Source organism: Giraffa tippelskirchi, chromosome 13 (assembly GCF_054371585.1).
Source record: "Giraffa tippelskirchi isolate mGirTip1 chromosome 13, T2T-mGirTip1v1.2.pri, whole genome shotgun sequence".
NCBI lineage: Eukaryota > Metazoa > Chordata > Mammalia > Artiodactyla > Giraffidae > Giraffa > Giraffa tippelskirchi.
In genome coordinates, this window is record NC_137287.1 from 117,214,652 (window position 1) to 117,233,376 (window position 18,725).

General features: G+C 37.8%; 1 protein-coding gene across 22 annotated transcripts in view; it reads left to right on the plus strand.

The window, feature by feature from the left end:
- NCOA3 (nuclear receptor coactivator 3) overlaps nucleotides 1-18,725 on the plus strand; it is a 122,810-nt gene that overhangs the window by 87,258 nt on the left and 16,827 nt on the right. For 5 of the 22 annotated variants that reach the window (XM_081559068.1, XM_081559067.1, XM_081559065.1 and 2 more), the window contains 12 exons: nucleotides 8,482-8,586; nucleotides 9,372-9,544; nucleotides 10,025-10,125; nucleotides 11,311-11,485; nucleotides 11,910-12,098; nucleotides 12,231-12,332; nucleotides 12,818-12,958; nucleotides 13,234-13,381; nucleotides 14,331-14,722; nucleotides 14,886-15,754; nucleotides 16,677-16,812; nucleotides 17,795-17,989. In XM_081559068.1, the coding sequence (XP_081415194.1) occupies nucleotides 8,501-8,586; nucleotides 9,372-9,544; nucleotides 10,025-10,125; nucleotides 11,311-11,485; nucleotides 11,910-12,098; nucleotides 12,231-12,332; nucleotides 12,818-12,958; nucleotides 13,234-13,381; nucleotides 14,331-14,722; nucleotides 14,886-15,754; nucleotides 16,677-16,812; nucleotides 17,795-17,989 (2,707 nt within the window). In that variant the 5' untranslated portion in view covers nucleotides 8,482-8,500. Of the gene's footprint in view, nucleotides 1-8,481; nucleotides 8,587-9,371; nucleotides 9,555-10,024; nucleotides 10,130-11,310; nucleotides 11,486-11,909; nucleotides 12,099-12,230; nucleotides 12,333-12,817; nucleotides 12,959-13,233; nucleotides 13,382-14,330; nucleotides 14,723-14,885; nucleotides 15,755-16,676; nucleotides 16,813-17,794; nucleotides 17,990-18,725 lie in introns of all 22 variants that reach the window. The other 17 variants (XM_081559078.1, XM_081559075.1, XM_081559088.1 and 14 more) reach the window with 9 other exon arrangements.

Consider the following 18,725-nt stretch of genomic DNA (forward strand, 5'->3'; position numbering starts at 1 on the left):
CTGCACAGTGTGTATTTGTGAACTTCATCTCTGTTGCTCGTGTAGAGGTTGAGAAGTCTCTTGGCAACAAGCTTCCAGTTGCTTCTAGCACCTGCCGTAGCTAATTGGTATGCCCAGTTCTGGTACTAGAACCTCTAGGGAGTTTGTGTTTGAGTTCAGCTTCATCAGGCTTAAACCAGAGCATCAGTGTTAAGGGGCTTTGGGGTCAGCTGTTGATTGAGAAGGAAAAGGCAAGCAGTACAGTGAGAGAAGAGAGAAGGAAACCTTGTGGGTGAAATAGCTGTTACTTCATGTTCGGATGTCTCTCAGCTCAACTTATATATTAAAAGTAAGATATTTTATTGCTCTCTGCTAGCCCCTTTCCAAATCTGCAGGCATTAATAACTAAAGATAGAGGAAAAGAATTGACCAGGACCTGAGAGTTATACTGCTTTGTGGCAGATGTCCACACCAAGGTAGTTTATTGTAGATACAGTTTATATGCTTTTCCCCTGTTTTTAAAAAACTGTAGGCCAGTAGGTTTCCTATCAGTTGTGCCTTCATTGTTAACACTTACCAAATTATGTTGTTATAATTGTATGTTTTCCTCTTCTGCTTGCCTGAGAGTTCTAATAGTGGGTGGTGTCATTTATCTCTTATTTCCTGGTCCCAAAATGGTCTGGGGATGCAAATGTTTGAACAGAAATGGAATTAGATGTAAAAAATGGATTGCATTAGGTGATTTATAGTGCACCCTACTAAACATACCGGTTCTCAACAACAAAACAAAAAGATATTGCAAGTTAGTTTTTATTTGGACCCCCCCCAACCCCCGGCTTTGAGCTCTTATCCTCTATACCAAGATTCAATTAAAACGTAAAGGTAGGAGACAGTCACTGGTGAGGAAATGTCCATAGTGGCTCCATGTTTATGGACTTACCTCCTCCTTTGCTTTTTCTCGTCCCCTAAACACACACGTTTTATTTAGTTTCCTTTCTTTGCTCTATGGTGCTGGTTCTCTTGGAGCTGCACAAAAGACTGAAATAAAACCTCTAATTTTATATTTTAGAAAATATAATCTTGTAGGATTAAGCCTAACTGGTGATGACTATCTGTATACTATATTTGAGTAAGAGTGTCAATTTGGAACGTATATTTTGGGTAGCGTGTTTATGTACGGATGTCTCATAAATCTTTCCCAAGGGTAATTTTTTTCTAATTGGCTTAATCAGTCTCTATTTTTATATCATGTTTCAAGCAGTTTTCAATAAATAATTCAAATTCACAGTTGTATGAAAATTTTAAGTTACTGAGATTCTCAGGAGACTCCCAGAAATACTCCCTAATTAACATATTTGATCATACCTTGTATAATATGTCAGACAGACAAGCCTGATAAATAAACCAGATTATTGGTGGGATAGTCAAAAGTACTTGGCTCTAGCATTTAATCTTGGGAAACCCAAGAATGAAAATACTTGACAGGTTATTTTGGTTATAGTTGGGGCTTCCCAGGTGGCTCAGATGGTAAAGCGTCTGCCTGCAATGCGGGAGACCCAGGTTCAATCCCTGGGTCAGGAAGATCCCCTGGAGAAAGAAATGACACCCCACTCTAGTACTCTTGCCTGGAAAATTCAGTGGATGGAGGAGCCTGGTAGGCTACCGTCCATGAGGTTGCTAAGAGTCAGACATGACTGAGTGACTTCACTTTCTTTTTCTTTCTTTTGGTTATAGTTAATGCTTTTCTGAACTAAGTTTTTTTTCCTTGCCACGTGAGCCACTAACTGTTGGTATGAAGTAGAAATAAGGGTCATGGTTAGTAGAGGGCCAGTTATTGGTGACTGTAGAATAGTGGTTGATATTTAGAGGCTTGAGGGAAATAGCAGCATTAGTACTTGCTGAGCTGGAGCATCTCATTGCCTCTGACCCTAATACTGCATGTCCTTAAACCGTCATGTAACAACTTCTCAGTGTTCTTACTGATGAGCTGAGAAATTTTCCAGTTAACTTGTTAGTAGAGATGGTGTGATTCAACAGTATGATTGGTTAGATTTTTTTTTTTTTGGAGTGGGGGATGAAATGCCCAAGGAACATCTGATGCATATTTTTTTGATTATAAAATTCTAAAAATATTATAATCTCAGCTCTGCCATCTAGTATCTGTGTGATCTAGACGCTGTTTCATCTATAAAATGGGAGTAATACATACTTTGGAGAATTGTGAGAAATTATACCAAATATGTGATATGCCTAGCACTGTACTGCCACTAAAGTTATGTTTCCTTCCCTCTTCCTTATTGATTTAGGAAAATGAAATATTTTAGTTGGTCTCTATGCCATTGGAGATGGGTAACTTACCCAAGGAGGTAACTTACCTCCTTGGGCTTCCCTGGTGGCTCAGCTGGTAAAGAATCTGTCTGCAGTGAGGGAGACCTGGGTTCAATCCCTGGGTTGGGAAGATCCCCTGGAGAAGGGAAAGGCTACCCACTTCAGTATTCTGGCCTGGAGAATTCCACGGACTGTATAGTCCATGGGGTCGCAAAGAGTCAGACACGACTGAGCGACTTTACCTCCTTACCATTTTGGCATGTCATGGCTTTTCTTAGGTGCCTCCCCTCCCAGAAAAACTTCTTGCTCACCTGATGGACACTGACATTGTTGATTGATACCGCTTTCTTTTGGACATGGAGTACTTCCTGAATCTTTGACCATCTGGATAGTTTGTTGTACATAATCAAGATTTCCCTTCTTGTCTTAACTGTGAATAACCAAAAGGAAAGGCAGTTAATGCGGCTAAGCCACATGTCATTATTTTTTGTGGCTTTTGAACTGGCAGATACATTCTTTGTTGGTTTTAAAGAACGTTCATTTTCCACCAGTTTGTTGTACCCTGTGCGTATCTAAACTTAAACCTGTACCACAGCTTGGTTGCATTGTATAGAAAGGCCTGTAGTTATTTATAGAGGAATTTTATCCAGTTACTGTAAGAGTTTTGCTCATTTTAAATCTGATTTATCATGAATCTACTTATGACTTTTCCAAATAATACAGAAATAGGTAACATTATATTTTGAGAACATTGAAAGTTATTATAAATTTCTAGTATTCTATATTGAAATAGTTGTATAGAATATTTTGCTTAAATGTCATTTTAAAGTGTACACTGTCATATTAATGTATTTAAGTAGTATAGCATAGAACTTTTAAGTAGAAACATTTCATATAAGGAAAATAATTGTAAAAATGACTCAAGGATCTAGATAGTTGAGTTTACATTGAAAGATAGAATACATTTTGGGCCTTTGGATCTGATTCAATGAAAAGTTCTTTGCTTTTGTTACTGTAGTGTCAGGGATGTGAAAAGCCTTCTGTGATTGGATTGTATTCTACCTGGAAATGTGGTTGAGGTGTTACTCTGGTTTAATTGTCAGCTGGGGAACATCTACATTTGCAACTTCAAAATATACTATGAACCTCACTATTGGATAAGAGTACAGGTTGTTTGGGAGTAGGGCAGGTATATTTTGTGGTCTTGATTTCTTTTCAACTCAATTGTGTGGATAATAGTCTATCTGTAGGGGATCAGAATTTAAAAGGGGCTCAGTATCAATAGACTGTCCCGATAGTCAGAGTTACTGGGAAACGCTTGTGCTGTATTATTTCCCCTTTGAATTTGGATTTTACCAACTCTGTATATTCTTCAAACTAGATGGGCTATAATTTAAGATGTAAAAAAGATGTAAGCTGTACAGTTCCTGATCTGTGTTTCTTAACTTTCTGGGAGGTGGGAATTAATCTACTCGGCCTGGTATGTCTTCCGTTCCCCCTCCCACCCTAATTCTTGACTAGTGACTGAAAATGGTCTAGATTTAGTGCGTATATGCCATATATGCTGTGAAAAAAATAACTTACAAAGCTAGATAATATATCCCCCCAGTAAATATAGTTTGAGTCTGGCTCCACCAGTGAGAAGTAGACAACAGGCTTGGCAAGTAAAACAGATGCTTTTTATAGTTTTTTTGTGTTCATAAATAAGATTAATACCAAATAAATAGGAAACTGTGCATGAAGAGTTTGTTGTAGTCCTCTCTTTTCAGGAATTATTGTATTATTGAATATGTGGAAGCTTATTTTTGGGGACTGAAATACTTCTGTTTGTTATTTCTCATGTTGAACATTTTCTTTAGTCAAGTGACATTTAAAGATGTATTTATTCTACTTTGATTCTTTTGTTGTACAGTATTTTGTCATTTAGACTTGTATATCATGTGGTCTTTTAGGCATTGTACAGTGAAGGTAGTACCAGAGTTTATCTTTATCTAAGTAAGAGCTAGAAAAAAAAATCGGTCAATCCTGTTTCTAAAAACTGGAATTTGGAAATTATTTTATATCTGAAATAGTATACCTTCATGTTTGAATAAACACCAGTACTGTGGTTTTAAATTAGAATCGTGCATTGGTACATTTTTGGATAATTATCTCTGTTACTAGAGATCATGGAACTCTGTGCAAGAGTAAACTCAGTAGCATGTAGACTGCAATCATATGCACGTTATAGCTTGCTGTTCTGTTAGATCAAGAGGAGAGCCACGTGTGTATTTGGACATAGTGTTAGTTCCTTAGTCGTGTCTGACTCTTCACGACCCCCATGGACAGGCTTCTCTGTCCATGGAATTCTTCAAGCAAGAGTACTGGAGTGGGTTGCTGTTTGCTTCTCCAGGGTATCTTCCTGACCCAGGGATCAAACCCTGGTCTCCTGAATTGCAGGCAGATTCCTTACTGTCTGAGCCACCAGGGAAGCCTGTATTTGGATATAGTTAGATATATTTAGGTTTCTTTTATATGTACATAAACATTGTCTTTACATGAATGATATGTGCGCCTGTCTAGTTTACATGATAATTGTGATTATTGATTTCTTTCATACTAAGATTTTCATGGTTTTGATTCTCTTGATATAATTTATTGTCTCTAAAAATTCATTTTGGTGACATCCTATATCAACCAAACAGGGAACAATTTAGAAAGTTTACTCTTTAAAACTTTTTTGTAGATCAGAATGGAGGAAAATCTAAAATACGACTGCAGGGGTTGAATGTTCCATTTACTCAGTATTTTTCGAGGCATGCTTATTGATCACCTGTTATATGCTAGGCACCTTAAGCTGTGCTGGAGATCCAGCTTATGTGTAACAGCAAAGTTAAGGAAATAGTACAAAGAATATAGAATAAATTAATGTCTTTCAAGTTAAAGAAATGCTGTTATTCACTAAAGAGTTTGTTAATTTTGAGGATTCAGCTTGTGTTTAACATCAAAGTAAGGAAATAATATCTAGAATTTGGAGGTTTTTTTTTTTAATTATATTTTTAAAATAAATGCTATTATTCACTGGATGGTTGGCTACACAATTTAAAAATAACCTGTGAATGAAACAAAAATGTAAAGGTAATTGTATTGAGACATAGCTAGTTATTCTATTTCTGTTCTTTAAGGAATCACTTTCTTTTTAAGTATGAAAATTGGAAATCAAAGCTGAACATGCATTTAACTTCATTTGGAAATAATTTTTAACTTAAAGTTGTAAGAAAAAGAATAGTACAAAAAATTAAAAAACTTTTGCCCAACTGAGATTCAACCAGTGTCAGCAGTTTGCTAGCCTCCTTTCTAGTCTCTTCGTGACCCCTCCCTTTCCCCCTCTTCTCCTGTTCCTTTCTCTCTTACTCACTCACTTATAAGTATGTAAACCCTCCCTCCAACCATTGGAGGGTCCTTTGTGTACATAATGGCCTTTTTGTCCTAAATACTAAGAATAGGGATAGTTTCTTAAATAACCACAGTACAGAAATCAACTTCAGTAAATTTAACATTGGTAAAATACTGTATCTGTTGTCCATATTCTCAATTATCAATAGATCAATAATGTTGTTTATAGCATTTTCCCTGTCTAGAGCACAGGATTCAATATAGGATCAAATATTGCATTTAATTATCGTTTCTCTTTAGCTTTCTTTAATCTAGAATACTTAAAGACTTTGTCTTTTATGAGATGATCATTTTTGAAGAATATAGTACTGTGGCATTGTGGGATCTGGTTACCGTGTAAAATCATAACATTGGGCCATTATTTAAGCTCTTTTCTCTCCTTTATTTTAACTTATGTTGTGAGGCAAAAAACACCAAGTTCTTGAAACATAACAGCTCTTCAGCCATTATGTTTTTTTACGAAAATTATTGGTAGAATAAATTTTGCTAGTGTTTAATTCATACCTAGGACATTTGCAAAGATGATAATGTAATCTAAAACTCTGATTTTGTTTTTTCTGAAGCTGAGTATTTTAAGTTTCCTGTGTGAAACTTCGCTTCTCTATTGATTTGTGTCTCTTCCTGGCAGGATTGTGCCACCTAGTGGAACTTTATGTCCTTCTGTGTAGGTCTCCGGAGAAGGCAGTGGCACCCCACTCCAGTACCCTTGCCTGGAAAATCCCATGGATGGAGAAGCCTGGTGGGCTACAGTCCGTGGGGTCGCTAAGAGTCGGATACGACTGAGCGACTTCACTTTCACTTTTCCTTTTCATGCACTGGAGAAGGAAATGGCAACCCACTCCAGTATTCTTGCCTGGAGAATCCCAGGGACGGCGGAGCCTGGTGGGCTGCCGTTTGTGGGGTCGCACAGAGTCGGACACGACTGAAGCGACTTAGCAGCAGCAGTGTAGGTCTCAAACTGGGGGTAGAAGGCAAGACTCGTTTTACCAAATAAGAAAAAGTAGTTGGGCGTGTTTGAACTTCTCTGTTGACTTGGAATTCTTTATAACAGCGTCTTCATAAACAAGAGTTTAGGACAAGTAAATTTCTTGTTGAGTGAAGGCTTAGTTCAGTTCAGTTCAGTTCAGTCGCTCATTCGTGTCCAACTCTTTGCGAGCCCATGAACCGCAGCACGCCAGGCCTCCTTCTCCATCACCAGCTCCCGGAGTTTACCCAATTCACGTCCATTGAGTCGGTGATGCCATCCAGCCATCTCATCCTCTGTCGTCCCCTTCTCCTGCCTTCAGTCTTTCCCAACATCAGGGTCTTTTCAAATGAGTCAGCTCTTCGCATCAGGTGGCCAAAATATTGGAGTTTCAGCTTCATCATCAGTCCTTCCAATGAACACCCAGGACTGATTTCCTTTAGGATGGACTGGTTTGATCTCCTTGCAGTCCAAAGGACTCTAAAGAGTCTTCTCCAACACCACAGTTCAAAAGCGTTAATTCTTCTGCACTCAGCTTTATTTCTAGTCCAACTCTGACATCCATACATGACTACTGGAAAAACCATAGCCTTGACTAGACAGACCTTTGTTGGCAAAGTAATGTCTCTGCTTTTTAATACGCTATCTAGGTTGGTCATAACTTTCCTTCCAAGGAGTAAGCGTCTTTTAATTTCATGGCTGCAGTCAACCATGTGCAGTTATTTTGGAGCCCCCAAAAATGGTCAGCCACGGTTTCCACTGTTTCCCCATCTATTTGCCATGAAGTGATGGGACCGGATGCCATGATCTTAAGTTTTCTGAATGTTGAGCTTTAAGCCAACTTTTTCACTCTCCTCTTTCACTTTCATCAAAAGGCTCTTTAGTTCTTCTTCGCTTTCTGCCATAAGGGTGGTGTCATCTGCATATCTGAGGTTATTGATATTTCACCTGGCAATCTTGATTCCAGCTTGTGCTTCATCCAGCCCAGCGTTTCTCATGATGTACTCTGCATATAAGTTAAATGTGCTAGAATTATGAGCTATTGAGTATTTCTTTTTCCAACAAGAAATACCCTTATTTTTTAGAAATACCGTATTTTTTAAGGTATTTTAGAAATACCTTATTTTTAAAAATACATTTTTTTAAATCAATGCAACTTTAATCAAGGCATATTTCTTTTCTACCAGTTAATATTAAAATAGTTGTTGCTCTGTGGATCTTGTCAAAATCCTCCCACCTGGATTTTTCTTGTGCATCTACTTTGTAAGCAAAATGTATTGGAGCTTACATATTTACAGAGTCTCGGCTTACTTTGAAGTAGCAGAAGAAAAACACATTGGATGATGAATACTAAAGAAATGGTCTACAGGAAAAAAAATGTGCTACTTTGAAAATAGCCTGAAAATAATTTTGAGATTTATCATTTGATGACTTTTTGTATATAAGTATAATTTAGTATTTTATCAGTTGGAGAGTTGACGGTCTCTTTTTCTTATTAGGTATGAAAAAGATGCCTTGTTCTTTGTGAAATATTCAATATACACATTACTTGGTCTTGAGAAACATTTGTCCCAGGGTTGGACATTTTGTCTAATTAGTGGAGTATAAACTTTTGAGGTCTTCAGAACAGTTGTGTACTATAAAGAATATTGAAACTTATCTAGCCATTTAAGGAAAGTAGTCCTGAATTACAAAATGCAGCCATTCAAGCATATTATGCCTTTATTAGAGTCATGGGTATTTTACAGTGTTTTTATCTTATTATTCTCTCTTAGTTGCTAATGTATATTCACGATGAGTGGATTAGGAGAAAACGCCTTGGATCCACTGGCCCCTGATTCTCGGAAACGCAAGTTGCCATGTGATCCTCCAGGGCAGGGGTAAGCAATTTATTTCCTGATGCTTCACCAAGATCACCTCCCCTTGCCTTTATTTGTTTGGTTTGAAGATAACATTGCAGCTTTCTGTTATTTGCATTCTCTGGTTAGATTTTTATTGTTTATTTGTTTAAATATATACTAACTGTGATACTGTAAGAAACATTTCTCAATAGAGGATGTAGGAGTTACAAATAGATAAGATTATTACAAGTAAGATAAGATTATTACAAGTAAGGATCTTTAGTATCCTTTAAGAACATGTTATAAGTTGATATTTTAGCATTTGTGAGGTTTTATCACTTTTCTGGAGTGAAATCAGAAGTTTAAAAAATAGAAATGAAATACTACATTTTATGCAGTGATACTTCATAGATTTTTTAGTATTTGCCAAGGTCAGTATCACTTAAATTTCATTGTCAGGGTTGCAAAACAAAAAACAGTCTTATTGTCAATATAATTCATGAGACCTTATTGTTAATAAGCAGTTACTACTGCTTAATTGTTTGTTAATTTTGCTGTCTCTTTGTGGTGAAGGCTGCCCCCGTTCCCAGGTGATGAGGTGAAGCTGGCTCACTAAGGCCACCAGGCCAGCAGGTGGGCTTGAGTTTAGGTTTGAACAGATCTCAGCTGTACTGTAATAGATCTCCAATACATTGTTTTGAGAGTCTCTGTGGGCTGAATTTACTTTGCTAGTGTATGGATGTAATGGTATCGTGTAGGTACTGATTCTGCTCACAGCTCGTTTGTGACTGATGTATTTGTGGCGTTTTCCCCCCATTTCCCAGCCTTGCCTGCAGTGGTGAAAAGTGGAGACGGGAGCAGGAGAGTAAATATATTGAAGAATTGGCTGAACTAATATCTGCTAATCTTAGTGATATTGACAATTTCAATGTCAAACCAGATAAATGTGCAATTTTAAAGGAAACAGTAAGACAGATACGTCAAATAAAAGAGCAAGGTAATACAAAGTAAGAAAACACTCAAGTCTTTTAGCAGGAACTTGTTAACTGGGTTCACATTTGTCTTTTGCTCTGTTGTTGCTTAAGTGGGAACTGCTATTCTTTGAGGGCTAGTAGCCCCTGTGGGGCTCGATAGATAGATTAGTTGACCAGTTGACCTATTGTGCTCCTTAGGACATAGTCACCAGAATTGGAAGGATGCCAGGGCTGCTCACCCTTTGTTAGTTCCCCTTTCAGAAAGCAGTGAAATAGTGCTTTTAGGAGGGAAAGAAAATTTAGAGTATCTTCTGCGCTCTTGGGTAACTCAGAAGTTTAATTGTAACCTTTAAAAATTGTAGCATCATTTTATTATCAGAAAACATTGTTTATGTGCACATGCACATGTGTGTGTGCCTCTTTGTTCTGGGAACAGTTTGAAGGTGCATTTAGACTGTAACTGATATATATGCTATTTGTAGTACTGCCTTATGTCTTTTCAGGAAAAGCTATTTCCAATGATGATGATGTTCAGAAAGCTGATGTATCTTCCACAGGACAAGGAGTTATTGATAAAGATTCCTTAGGACCACTCTTACTTCAGGCAAGTATAAGGTTTTAGGTCTAAAGTAAGCCTTGTTGAATTAAAAAAAAAAAAGATAAAATTTTGGCTAGGATATGAGAGCAAAAAGAAAATGTTTCTTTTCATGAGATAGAACTCAGTATTCTGAATATGATCATAAAATGTTCTTATGTTTAAAATATGTAACTCATGAGGTCCTATGTACCCCCCCCCCCAATGCATTTGGGCATATTTTTTTTTTATTTTATTGGCTCAGGCTTTTTTGGTGCATTTTTCCGTAATTGATAGTATGGCACTATAATTTCATATTTTGGAGGAATTTTTAAGACTTCAGATATTTTTTGTAAGTAGTTGTCTTTAATAGATCTAGTTAACCTGTTGTACTTTACAGAAAGTTTCTCTTACTTTAATTGATGGCTAAAAGCCCTTTGTTAAAACTCACTTATCAGATGTTTTTGTTCCAGTTGGTTTGTTCCAACTACTTTTTAGTGGATGAGTTCGGTTCCTCTTTGTAAATTCTCACTACAGAGTGCTCTAGTTTCTATAGCTTGACTTGATACCATATGGAAAGGGGGGAAGCATTCAGGGTGATTTTTTTTTTTTTTAGTTTTTAAAAACTCCTTTGAAGAAGTAATTCTTCAAAAATTAGATTATAAATTAATTCAAATTTTGTCTTTACTGTCATCTTTTCAAATCATCTGTATTTTTCCTAGAACCCTTTATTGATGTTGCTAATGTTAATAGACATGATGGTTGATAGTTGTTAAATCAACAATTTTTTTCAAATTCTGTTTAGTACTAACGCTGCCATAACAAAATGCCACAGGCTGGGTGGCTTAAACAATAGAACTTTATTTTTTTGCAGTTTTGGAGGCCAGGAGTCCAAGACCAATGTGTTGGCAGTCTTCGTTTCTCCCGAGACCTCCCTCCTTGGCTTGTAGATAGCTGCCTTCTCCTTGTGTCTTCACATGGCCTTTTCTCTGTGTGTGTGCATTTCTGGTGTCTCTCTCTCTCTTCTCATAAGAACACCAGTCCGGTTGGATTAGAGCCCTATTCTTATGACCTCATTTAACTTTAATTACCTCCTAAAAGGCCCTATCTCCAGATACAGTCACATTGAGCTTTAGGGCTTCAACATACGAATTTTGGTTGGGGAGGGGATACAGTTCAGTTTATAATAGCCAATGTTAACATATCCCACTTTAGGCATTGGACGGCTTCCTATTTGTGGTGAATCGTGAAGGAAACATTGTATTTGTGTCAGAAAATGTCACCCAGTACCTGCAATATAAGCAAGAGGACCTGGTTAATACAAGTGTCTACAATATATTGCATGAAGAAGATAGAAAGGATTTTCTTAAAAACTTACCAAAATCTACAGGTAGGTTTTTAAAGTATATTTTTCAAGTAAGTTAAAAAATTTTTTTCTTAATCATTTCTTAGAAAATTGAATTTACTGTTGAAAGTCAAGTGATGACTATATAGAACAGGGCAAGTTGTAAACAGCAAAATTTTAAAATATGAATTTAAAATTTGGTATACATTTCATGGGACTAAGATATACAGTGAGTTACAAAATACGTGAGATACTTGTTGAATTTGAAATTGAAGTTATTCCAGTGTTTTATATATTGTCGCTTTGAAATGTATTGTACTGTGGAAGAAGTATAATGAGAAAATACATACAGCTTAAATTCTTTTTTTTTCTTATTGGCAAATAGTTGATTTATAGCTTAAATTCTTGATAATAGTCATGGACTGAATTGCCAGCTTTTATGAAACTCCTTTCTATTTGTTTTCTAAAGTTAATGGAGTTACCTGGACAAATGAGACCCAGAGACAAAAAAGCCATACATTTAACTGCCGTATGTTGATGAAAGTACCACATGACATTCTGGAAGACATAAATACCAGTCCTGAAATGCGCCAGAGATACGAGACGATGCAGTGCTTTGCCCTGTCCCAGCCACGGGCTATGATGGAGGAAGGGGAAGGTAAGAGCCATCACATGCCCGTGATGTTTGATCAAGCAATGGCAGCTAAACGTGTTTAATTGTTCCTACTGAATCCCACGTCCTCACTCACCTATTGAATAGACGCGTCAGAGGTTAACTTCTGTGTTGTAGACTTGCAGTCCTGTATGATCTGCGTGGCGCGCCGCGTGACCGCCGGGGAAAGGGCGCTTCCATCAAGTCCTGAGAGCTTCATCACTAGACACGATCTTTCAGGTAAGAACTGCGCGTCTGTGCATTTTCTTCATTTTGGAAATTTTTATAAGTTAACTTTTTACAGCCTGTTCTGTCTTTTAAGTGCCCATACCCACTGTCATGAATACCTTGCATGGATTATTTCCAATGTTTGTTATGCAGCTCTGAGAGAGATTCACCAAAACCCTAGGCATTTGAGTTGGGTGTGTTTGACACTTCAAATCCCTCAAATAAACCAACAAAAAAAAGGTACCTGGCTTTCTCTCCAAATGGCATTTCAAATCAGAAGCCAGTATTTCTTTTCTGTAACTTCAAACTCATTTTTAATAAACACTTTTCAAAAATGTGGGTAATTTAATCAGAATTACTGAGAGTAATTCTTGACCTCAGCATGACTTTTAGTTTTGGTTTGCCTTTTTGCCTATGAGAGTGAAGAATGAAAGCCATTGTAGTTGAATAAGTCACAATGATGAGATTAAACACAGTGGCAATTTTCTGTTTAATAGGGAAAGTTATTACTATAGATACCAATTCACTGAGATCCTCTATGAGACCTGGCTTTGAAGACATAATCCGAAGGTGTATCCAGAGATTCTTTAGTCTTAATGATGGGCAGTCATGGTCCCAGAAACGTCACTATCAAGAAGGTAAGGAATTCGGAGGTTGATTCTTGATCTCATTTGTCATCATGTTTGGGTGCTGTAGAGCCTTAAATACATATATATATATGATGGTAGTTGTTTTTGTCTGTGTGGGGGAGGAAAATGATTGTTGAACATTGTTATTTTAGCCTGTTCCTAATTTTGGTGAGATTCAGTCTTTTGCTGGATTTTGAGGATGTTGGACTTGTATATTTACTTTCTTTTTTATGTGTTTGTTTTGCCATCTGTACTTGGGACTAATAGGATATTTTCCCCAACAGCTTATATCCATGGCCATGCAGAAACCCCACTGTATCGATTCTCTCTGGCTGATGGCACTATAGTGACTGCACAAACAAAAAGCAAACTCTTCCGAAATCCTGTAACAAATGACCGTCATGGCTTTGTCTCAACCCATTTTCTTCAGAGGTAATGGTTGATTACTGTGAGTTCTCATGTCAAATGCAGCAGTATTCTCAAGATGCTTTATTGTTAATATAACAAGGGAGAAAAATTAATGAGGAATAACAGACAGGTTGTTGGGTTTGCTCAGGTGAACTTAGATTCCTGTAGTATGATGTTTATTTTTTTAAGGTTACATTTCTATGTGAGAGTGAGGATTTGTTCATTAAATAATTAATTCCTGGGAAAGCTAGAGGATAGGAAGGCTAATGGGTAAAAGAATACATAAAATCTGACTATTTGTGTTACTTTTAATTTCTAATGATACATTACATTACTTTTGGGAATTTAAAATTTGGAGGTAGACTTCAAGAAGAAGTGGTTATTGTTGCTGTTGCTAATAGTAAATGAGCAACATATGAAGGAGCAGGATATTCACCCATAAATTATCTCAAGTAATTTGCAGGCACCTCCAGGTTAACCCCTCAGTATAGGGGAATTGCAGTAAAGCCTCGCCGAGATTCCAGCGAACGTAACTTTGGGTCCTTTATGGTGCTCTCATGGTGTCACTCATTTAGATTCTGTGGCTTATTAAAATGTATGTTATATTAATGACTGATCAGTATCTAGATTGTTACTGTCACTAGGCATTGGAATGATGCTCAAGAAGTTAAGTTTCTGGGACTCTTCATCGTTTATTTTTTTTTTTAATCAGACTCAGGCTTTTAACACATGCCTGTAATTAAAAATTTTTTTAATTTGTTTGGCTGTTTTGGGCCTTAGTTGTGGCTCGTGGGCTCAGTAGTTGCTGCGTGCAGGCTTGGTAGCCCCATGCCATGGGGGATCTTAGTTCCCCAACCACAGGTTGAACTGGCTTCCCCTGCATTGGAAGGCAAATTCTTCATCATTGGTCCACCAGGGGAGTCCCCATGCCTGTAATTTTTTAGTGGAACTTTGATGTTCTGTTTCTTTGCAGGGAACAGAATGGGTATAGACCAAACCCGAATCCTGTTGGACAAGGCATTAGGCCTCCAGCAGCTGGATGCAACACTTCGGTAGGCGGCATGAGTATGTCACCAAACCCAGGCTTACAGATGCTGAGCAGCAGGACTTATGGCTTAACTGACCCTGGCACCACGGGGCAGATGAGTGGAGCCAGGTATGGGGCTTCCGGTAGCATAGCCTCCATGAACCCCGGCCCAGGCATGCAGTCACCATCTTCCTACCAGAACAGTACCTACAGTCTCAACATGAGTAGCCCTCCACACGGGAGCCCTGGTCTTGGCTCCAGCCAGCAGAATATCATGATTTCTCCTCGTAATCGAGGGAGTCCAAAGATGGCCTCACACCAGTTTTCTCCTGTTCCAGGTATTTGTATTGCATTTTGTTTTATTTTTTAGTAATTCTTTTCTTTCCATACCACTGTAATTCTTGTTAATTTATTTTAAAATAGAAACTTTGAACCTGGTAAGTGGTGTTTGTTACAGCATCTGATAGTTTAATTCTTTTCCTGATTTTTTTCCAAATCCAGGTGTGCACTCTCCCATGGGATCTTCTGGCAATACTGGGAGTCACAGCTTTTCTAGCAGCTCTCTGAGTGCCCTTCAAGCTATCAGTGAGGGCGTGGGGACCTCTCTTTTATCTACACTGTCTTCGCCAGGTCCCAAATTGGATAACTCTCCCAATATGAATATAACTCAACCAAGTAAAGTGAACAGTCAGGATTCCAAGAGTCCCCTAGGCTTGTATTGCGACCAGAATCCAGTGGAGAGTTCAATGTGTCAGTCAAATAGCAGAGATCACATTAACGACAAAGAAAGTAAGGAGAGCGGTGTGGAAGGGTCTGAGAATCAGCGGGCTCCTCTGGAAAGCAAAGGTCACAAAAAGTTACTGCAGTTACTCACCTGTTCTTCTGATGACCGGGGTCATTCCTCCTTGACCAACTCCCCCCTGGACTCAAGTTGTAAAGACTCTTCCATTAGTGTCACCAGCCCCTCTGGGGTCTCCTCTTCCACCTCCGGAGGTGTATCCTCCACATCCAACATGCACGGGTCACTGCTGCAAGAGAAGCACCGGATTTTGCACAAGTTGCTCCAGAATGGAAATTCACCAGCAGAAGTAGCCAAGATTACCGCGGAAGCCACTGGGAAAGACACCAGCGGTACGACGTCTTGCGTAGAAGGAAACGTCAAGCAGGAGCAACTCAGTCCTAAGAAAAAGGAAAATAATGCTCTGCTTAGGTATCTGCTGGACAGGGACGATCCTAGTGACACACTCTCCAAAGACCTCCAGCCCAAAGTGGAAGGCATGGACAGTAAAATGAGTCAGTGCAGCAGCTCCACCATTCCGAGCTCAAGTCAAGAGAAAGATGCTAAAATTAAGACAGAAACAAATGAGGAGGTAACTTGTCTTCTGTATACTCCAGCTTGATTCTTGTATTTCATCATTTCTGTGTTTTAAAGGCAATGGGTTATACGCAAATTCTTTGTTTTTTAGGTTTATTTAATGGAAGTTAATCTGGAACTGTCATTTTTTTGGTAACTCTTCTGAGCATCAGTAAAGTAGATTATGTAATTTAAAAATATCAGATGTGTACGCTTTCAAATGTGACTTCACCTCATTAGTAGCCAATTTGAAATTTTTCATGAAGGTTTTTGTTGGAATGAGCACATTAGGTCATTAAGTGTGTAGAAGAAATAGGGAAAAAAACCTTCTGAATTAAGGAAGATAATTTTGATTTTTACCTAAAATCAAATTTCATGTACACGATCACATTCTGTACAAACATTTTCCAGACACTGTGTAACGTCTCTGGGAGATGTTAATATGCACCTGAGAAAATTAAAGTCTTGGAGAAGTTCTGCTGTTAGGATGTTTAATTTTTGTAGTGTTTCCAAATGTGCTGACCAAAAACCCTTTTTAAAGCATAGCTATGAATTTGTTGAACATCAACTTGTCTTTATTATTAATCGTATGTGTTTTCAGAAGTATGTGTAGAGGCAGACATTGCTGTCAGCTCATGATTCTAATGTTTGCTGGAAAATATTGTTCAGTTTGAGAATTAAATATCTAGAGTAAATTTAAAAATGCCCCTTTGAAAGCATTTCCAAACCTATGGATTTATCTCAGTATTTGAATCTGTGTTTTACTTTTAAGGTAGAAGTGTAGGGATAGTTATAATCAGCCAGCCTCTACGTTGGGCATTACCATTTAGGGTGACTGTTGTATTTCACTTGTTCCCATTTCATCTCTTCTGATGAATATGTTTATACCTATGTATCTCGTAATGAACACAGGTTAATTGAAAAAAAAATATTTTCAGGGATCTGGAGACTTGGATAATCTAGATGCTATTCTTGGTGATCTGACTAATTCTGACTTCTACAATAATTCCATATCCACAAGTGGTAGTAATCTGGGAACTAAGCCACAGATGTTTCAAGGAGCTAATTCTCTGGGTAAGAAACAACTAGATTTTATTCTTGCCACCTTTTGAACTTTTCTGCACACCTGTATGTACTCTTACATTAAGACTAGGATCCAACTTTAAAACGTGTACTCTGCCTTTTTTTTTTTTTTAAACTAATTTATAACGTAGGTGCTTTAAAAAGCCTTTTGTACAGTTTTCCATTTCTAACTAATATGAGGCCAGCAATCATGGGGCTTACAGGAAAATATTCTTCTTTGGTTGCTACAGGTGAGTTGTAGGCACTAGGTCCCTACTAGTACCTTTATTTGTCTTGGCCACAGAGAATCAGATTAAAAAGCAAATCAAAACCTGTCCTTTGGTACTAATTTACTTTGGTGTCTGTTGGTTTCACCTAACTTTTTGCCTATAGCTGAGTATTTCTAGATTCATCAGTGTAACAAGGATATATTATATGTATCAGTTGAAAAAGAGTAATCCCACAATTATCTGGAAAGGTGGTTATTCATTTTTAGTGGCACTGTTTCCTCAATTGTAATGCATAGATAGTTAGATTTATCTAATAGATTGGAAAAAAGATTTGGAAACTTTTATGTTACAGTCCTTATTTGACTAGAAGCAACTTATCTGGTTACATTTAAATGTAAAAGTGTAAACTTTAAGTATGCATATTGAAGAACATCCAGGACCTTGAAACACTGGTAAAATCTTTACTATTTAATATAAAGTGAAGCTGAATGTGAATGATCATGTCAGGCTGTAGAAAAGTGCCCAATACTTCAGCCAACACCAGGACTCTTGTTTTTTTTACTTTATTTGAAATAGGAGGCCTATTTTCTTCATTCTTTTGAATTTCTTTTGGTGCTAAGTGTTTATTTTGTGAAGGAAGACAGTGTTCATTTTGGGAAGAAAGATATTCTTGGGTGGGTGGTATTGGTATTTATGTTTTGTACTTAATTATGTACTGCATCATCAGAAGATACTTATGTATCATGCTTCTATGTTTTTAACAGGTTTGAGGAGTCCACAGTCTGTGCAGTCTGTCCGTCCTCCATATAACCGGGCAGTGTCTCTAGACAGTCCTGTTTCCATTGGCTCAAGTCCTCCAGTAAAGAATATTGGTGCTTTCCCCATGTTACCAAAGCAACCCATGTTGGGCGGCAATCCAAGAATGATGGATAATCAGGAAAATTATGGCTCAAATATGGGTATGTTATTTTTAATTAATATCAGTTCAGTCACTCAGTTGTGTCTGACTCTTTGTGACCCCATGGACTTCACGCCAGGCTTCCCTGTCAATCACCAACTCCCAGAGCTTGCTCGAACTCATATCCATCGCGTTGGTGATGCCATCCAACCATCTCATCCTCTGTCGTCCTCTTCTCCTCCCGCCTTCAGTCTTTCCCAGCATCAGGGTCTAATTTAAATTTCTTTAAGGAAAAGCAAATTTAAAATACTTATAGCCACTGAAATATAGTTAAATAGGTTTTTGAATAACAGGAGCATGTTTCTTTCATGAGCATCCTTCGCTTATTCTGTGTCTTGGTGATTTAAACTCTCAAAGAGGCTTTCTCTCCAAGACATTTTCTTTTCTTTATTTTTGGCCATGCCGTGCGGCATGTGGAATTTTAGTTCCACAACCAGGGATTGAACCTGTGTCCCCTGCATTGGGGACATGGAGTCTTCAAAATAAAGCGAGTCGTGAATTTTTTGATTTCCCAGTGCATAATAGTTAGATTGCGTTATACTGTAGTCTCGCTCTTTTTTTAAAAAAAAAAAATTATATATTTTTGGCTGTGCTGGGTCTTCATTGCTGTGTGGACTTACCTCTAGTTTTGGTGAACGGGCACTAGTCTCTAGTTGTGGTGTGCGGGTTTCTCATTTTGGTGGCTTTGGTTGTTGTGCTGCACAGACTCTAGACACGTGAACTTCAGTACTTAACAG